At 25.8% G+C, this 6,382-nt stretch overlaps 1 protein-coding gene across 1 annotated transcript; it reads right to left on the reverse strand.

Annotated features, from left to right (window-relative positions):
- Positions 1-279: 279 nt before the first annotated feature.
- LOC111615976 lies at positions 280-6,376 on the reverse strand. The gene is made up of 4 exons (XM_023357416.1): positions 6,339-6,376; positions 4,081-4,105; positions 1,412-2,070; positions 280-831 (listed from the first exon to the last, which is right to left on the reverse strand). Exons 3-4 carry the CDS (start codon positions 2,037-2,039, stop codon positions 737-739), a joined length of 723 nt encoding a protein of 240 aa, XP_023213184.1. The 5' UTR covers positions 2,040-2,070; positions 4,081-4,105; positions 6,339-6,376; the 3' UTR covers positions 280-736.
- Positions 6,377-6,382: the final 6 nt, after the last annotated feature.

Consider the following 6,382-nt stretch of genomic DNA (forward strand, 5'->3'; position numbering starts at 1 on the left):
ATAGTGGATTTTAATAACTATCGCCAAATCTGTAGCTGACATTGTCAACTCCTGCTTCTGTTCCCATGCCAATGATATCTTTCTATAACTTGCAGCAGTATGTTTTGCAATTAATTCAAGAATTAAAAATTAACTTTTTACTTTTTGATAAATTTATATTGTTATTTAATTTATTGTTAATTAAGTGATTTTAAGCATTTGTGGCTTTATTTTGATATTTTTTTAGCTACTTGTAATTCTTTTGTGTTTAAATTTGAGTAAAAAATATTTGACTTCTTGCTTAATTAGCAACTGTAGAAAGTTTTGTTGTTATGCTCACCTACAAGAATATCTGAAGGAACTAACTGTCCTAAAATAAAAACAATGGTATTTGCTTCCTCTAGCAATTGTCAATTGGTGGCAACCTAATGTGTTACAGTGAGTTTACATTAAAAGAATGTATTAAGTGAGTATACCATGTTTATATTCAATTAGATAATTTAAAATTTATAGACAAAAGATTAGTCTGAATTAATATCAACAAATCAAATGTTTATCAGAAATGTAACCAAACTTTTCCAATACTAAAAAATATTTTATTTTTGTCAACGAAAATTTACAAATTTACACAATTTATATACAAAAGTATATGAAAGGTTTGAATGTTTGCAATGAAAAAGTATCACTCATGATTAATTCATTAATCATTCAAATAGCTATAGAAAAATTTCACTTCTTAACCTTGCTTATTTCTATTTCATCTCACTTTCTTGATGTTTTTCTGCCTTCGCTTCATTGCCTCCTCTCTTTTCTTTGCTATTTCTTCAGGGGTACACTTTTTACTGGTTTTGACTTAAAAAAATAAAAATAAAAAATATTTCAATCAATGAACAATGAACTTTAAATTAGATCCTTCTTTTTTTTCATAGCCTATACAAAATAATAATATTAAACAATCTTAAAAAATAAAAAGATTCTAAACTAATTTTCTTTCTCTATCTGATAATATAATGTAAAACAAAAACTAAACATTAAAACATTTGCAGAAAGCTGTAACACAACTATGTCATTTGTCGTAAAAATTTTTAGTTCTGCCATCTTGATTTTAAATTTTGATAAATTAGTATATTGAATAAATTAATATATTTTTATTAATAAAATCAACAAAACTAATTTAATTTTTCATTACTTACACATACCATAATTTTGGTTCAGAACTGTTTATAATGTTTACCAAAATTTAATTTTTAGTTATAAAAATCTTACACACACACTTTCAATTTTTTTTGTCATATTTTTTAACAGATTAATAAAAGATATTTTACTGTATCTTTATGAAAAGTTTATTTAAAATTCTTGAAAAATAAAAGACTTATTCTTACTTCTAATTACTGATATAATATCTAAATTATGCATATTTTCTAAAACTTACTTTGGAATAATTTAGATTTCATTTCAGGTGAAGTGTCGTTGACTAAGACTCCATTCTCTTTTGTATTACTTTTAGAAATTTGTTCATTTGTCCCATTTTTTACTGAATTTTTAATGTTGACATTTACATTTTTAAGTTCATTTTTGACACATGTTGTTGCTTCTGATGTATCACTTTCATTTATAGTAAACAAATCTACACTAGAATATTCTGACTTGTTTTGTACATTGTCAGAAAGAGAAGTTATTCCTGGCATAATTAATTGATCTTCTTGTAACGAGCCAATAATTTCTTCTAAAGAACTATCGCTTTCCCAAAATTCATCTTTTTCGTCACATTTTTTGAAATTCATTTCTGGTTCTTGTGGCAAATTATGATCAGTACTTTTGTTAGGTATGGGAGTATTTTGATTCATTATGTCATTTTTAAATCCTTCGGATTTTTCACATACCGAACTTAACGAATTGTTTTTAGAAAAATTATTATGTTCCAATCGTTCGACTAACTGGGTGGCTTCAATCAAAAAACTTTCATTGGCATTTTCCCATGATTCTTCAGCTGATAATTCTCCTTTAGTAGGACTTAATGAACTTTCAATAACTGAAGAATTATGTTCAGTTGTTTTCATGTTATCACAATTATTTTCCCAAAAACAAGATCTAAAAATATAATTAAATAAAATGAATTTTTAAAATAGTAATTCTAAAACCTACTGTAAAATGAAAAAATTTCTACAGATATAAATTTGCTCTCTATGAAATGAATTCACAAGCCTACTTAAAAACAAAAAGAAATAGTTCAGAAAATTATGGATAATTATTTAAATAAATAATAATTTAAATTATTAGTTTAATTATTTATTATTAGTTTAGTATTATTAGTATTGAGTAAAAAGAACTTCATAAAAAAAAGTTGGTCTTTGTCTCCTTCCTTGAAAAGTATTTTCCATGAAAAAGTGAAAACATTCATTTTTGTAGATTAAGTTTTTTAGTTCTCAAGTTCTCAATATAAAAAACAATCAAGAAAAACTTATCTTTAATTTGTCTTATATATACTTTATTGTTTACAAATAGATTAATTAATTATAAGATTGTTTATAAATAAGACTAAATTATTACTGGGCTGCAATTTTTAAATTGCACACATATACATTCCCACTGTCATCCATTAATTAATTAATTAATCTCAAGAATGGAGTTAGGTAGATGAAAATTGAGATCGGATATGAAAAGCTTAGGGACTGGAGGCCAGGAAGTCAGGTGATAAATTTTTAATAAAAGATGATTATCACAATGCCAGGCTGCAATCTTTAATGTCATAATAAATAATTGCTTAATTTAATTAATTAGAACATTTTGAATCTTGCAAATAATTTCCAAATTTCAGACTTGTAGCATTAAAAAAATTCTTTATCAACTCTAAAGCTAGGTTCACATTGGCATATAAACTGCTACAAAATGGATACAAATTGCCAGTATGTGTCCTTGTGGTGACTGTTCAACTAGTTTGATAGGAGATGAAAGTATCCTCAACTTTAACAAAACTTCAGTTTGTTCAACCAATTAACTTTTTCCTTAAAAGTGGTGATTGTAAACAAAACCTTTTTGAGCAATCGCATTCTAACTGTTCAGCATAGCATGATGCAAACAGTATTTCTCTTTGTTAATGTTCATTTGTAGTGGTGTGTATGATATTGTGAACCTAGCTTAATACAGATACATATTTATATATAACACATCAATTTAACAGCAAAAAAATGTAGTAAAATATTACATGTTAATTTTTAATAACGTAATACTAAAAGAAAAACAGAAGAATTATATTTTATCATCCAGAATAATTTATAATAAAAAGTAATTTATTCTTCAAAATGAATATGAATTAAAAAAAAATAAAAGTTTAATAATGCCTGTTGGAAACAAAAAAAACATGTAGGAAATTTTACTAAAGAAATTTAGTAATTAATTTATTTAATATTATATTATATTACATACAAATAAGACCCACTTCACTGGGTTTTTATTTGTATGTAATATCGTTTTTTTTATATATAAAAGACTGTTTTTCTAAGTAATCTAGAATCTAGCTGCAAGGGCCCGCTTCGCTGGGTTTTTATTTGTGGGCAAAAAGTAACGATAGTGAAGATTAAGATAATTACATTATAGCCAATCTTACCAGTTTTCACAGAATGCAAGAATTAGGTCTCCCATTTCCAGACTAATTAGAGAGTTTTTACATGAGTCTAAAAATATGTTCGATTTTCCGCAAAAACACAAAAAACCACCTGAGTGCACGAATGGAGACTTGGGGCTACTACCACATACAAACACCATTCATGTGCGATGTGTAGTTTTGGCTAAAAAGTGAAATATAGGGACACACATGTCCATTTTTATATATATATAAATATAAATAGATATTAAATAAATTAATTACATTTGGATTTCTTAATATAGAAACCATACATGATATAAAAATTTTATTTGTTACATTGATAATTTATATATCATATCATTTGTAATTGAGATAATTTTTTAAATTTTTCTTCTATTTCTTCAAGAAAGCATTAAATTAAAAAAATGAAATGTGAGAATGTACAGATTTAACTATAAGCACTCAATATATAATTAATAGTTTATTTTTTACCAAAAACATAAAGAGATAATTACCCTGATTCAACTTGCTTTATGAAATCTAAAATAAAAACAGAATAATAATAAATAAATAACTTAAATACTTTAATTTTTTAAAAATGTTTTATTTAAAATTTAGAACCATAAAAAAGAAAATAAACAGCATTAGATTACAACAATGTTGTATAATAATGTTACAGAATAACAATATTAAATGATGATTAATTTAATACTTTCAGTGCCAAGGTTGCATAATAGTATACAATATATTATGCTTTTACCTGTAATATTTTACTTGGCTGTTCACTTTGATGCACTATCTGTCTAGAATGTCATAAGTTATATTAGATAGGAAATTTTTACTCTTTTAATTAATTTATTTATTATTTCATGTGGTAGATGCATGCATGCGGGCTGCCAAATCCTGAGTGTGTTGATACTGGTCAATGGTCTTAAATCGGACCACATCCCGTGGAAGGATGTTGCAATTCGACCTCCTGAGATTTTTGTGTTCTTTTGTGGATATCTATTATAAATAATGATATCTCGTGTGTCATTAGTTATTGGAAGACTATAGGATAAGAAAACAATCAAGTAGGCCTAATATTTTTTGAAAATTTTAAAATAATAACGTAAAAATGGCCCCGATCGATCCACCGAAACAAAAGTGAACGATAAATCGGACTTCATTACAGTGATGTCTGCCAGTATATCAAAAGGAAAATTGAAAAACTTTTGAGATTTTGGTGTCATTTTCTGGACTAAAAACTGTAATTTTCAATCAACTTCCAGTCAGAAATCGAATTTGAATTACGAGCTTCTGGCTGAACTTTAGAATTAGATATTTCACCCCCACTGAGAAGACACTTTCAGTAAACTGTGGTAAAAACTTTATTAAAATTCACTTGCTAGAATTTAAATTATAGTGATTATACCAATGCATTCCATTTTGAACTTATTGTCTTTCAAGGTTGCCATGACTACGGCCAACAACATATATGTTCTAAATTATCATAACTGGAAGTCTAAAATTTTCTGGTTTAGATTTCATTAAATATATAGACTATCATATATTTCTGAAATTATTTATTCAATACTGCAATAAATTTTTTTTAATATTTAAAAATTATAATATGTAAATATTTCACGTAGTTTTTAAATTAATAGAAATTTTGAATACACCACATTATGACAGGACATTAATGCAACATTATTGTAAAATAACATTAAAATTTGAACCTTAAATAAATTTTTTACTTNATTCATTCTAACACAATTGTATACTTCAGGGAACTTTATCTCTACAATACAGATCCATTTATCTGTGATTATAATTTCATTAATTAAAAATTAATTTCATTTTACTCTATTACTGAATCAGAGCTGTCTTGCAAAGATAATAAACACACTCAAATAACCTTGAACAAACAGCAAAAATTTAATAACTAAAACGTTTTTAAGTGTTTTTAACAACCTTCTTCCAGTAGAATACATATTGGAATGCCACAATGGTATTTGGATGAAAATATTCCAAAATACAAATTCAAATTTTATCATCCAAACATTAATATATTGCAAAACAAATGTATAAATTCAAAAATATTCAAAAAAATTAAAAAATGATTGCATATAAATAAAACGTAAATAAGGAAATACATAAAAATTAAATCGATAAATACACCATGAAACATTAAAATTAATTAAATACAAAATATTAAATAATATGCCTTTGTGTCCTTATCTTATGTTTAGTACATAATTTGTCTACAAGGACTTTTATTTTATTACTAGAACTTATTATACAGGACTTATTACACCAGTATAATAAGTCCTAGTAATAAAATAAAAGTCCTTGTAGACAAATTACATACTAAACATATGATGTCTACAAGGACTTTTATTTTATTACTAGAACTTATTATACAGGACTTATTACACCAGTATAATAAGTCCTAGTAATAGAATAAAAAAGTCCTTGTAGATAAATTAAATACTAAGTGTATAGAAATCCTTGATCCACAGAATGAACCCACATAGTTGGCACTGAATAATTGAATAATAATAGCTGGCAAATTTACCAGTCACTACACTGCTGTATTATATTATACTCTATAATAAAGTTTTAATCAGGGCTGTGGAGTCGGAGTTGGAGTCAGATTGGTAAGGAAAAGTCGGAGTCGGAGTCGTGGAGTTTTAGTGTTTTAGCCGGAGTCGGTAAATTTTTACGCGACTACACAGCCCTGGTTTTAATGTAAATACTTTCTAATTATATTTTGAATATTAATAGCTTATACCATTTTTATCAAATGCTTGTTTTGTCAATTCTTCCAATTCTTTA

Source organism: Centruroides sculpturatus, unplaced genomic scaffold (genome assembly GCF_000671375.1).
Source record: "Centruroides sculpturatus isolate CEXI.00-Female unplaced genomic scaffold, Cexi_2.0 scaffold2461, whole genome shotgun sequence".
Classification (NCBI taxonomy): domain Eukaryota; kingdom Metazoa; phylum Arthropoda; class Arachnida; order Scorpiones; family Buthidae; genus Centruroides; species Centruroides sculpturatus.

What these genes read in the sequence shown, in the direction of transcription:
- LOC111615976 (XM_023357416.1), bottom strand. Translation starts at nt 2,039, where the DNA reads ATGAAAACAACTGAACATAATTCTTCAGTTATTGAAAGTTCATTAAGT. An exon ending in GAAATCTAAATTATTCCAAA is followed by an intron (nt 832 to 1,411) that starts GTAAGTTTTAGA and finishes TATTTTTTTAAG; the next exon opens with TCAAAACCAGTAAAAAGTGT.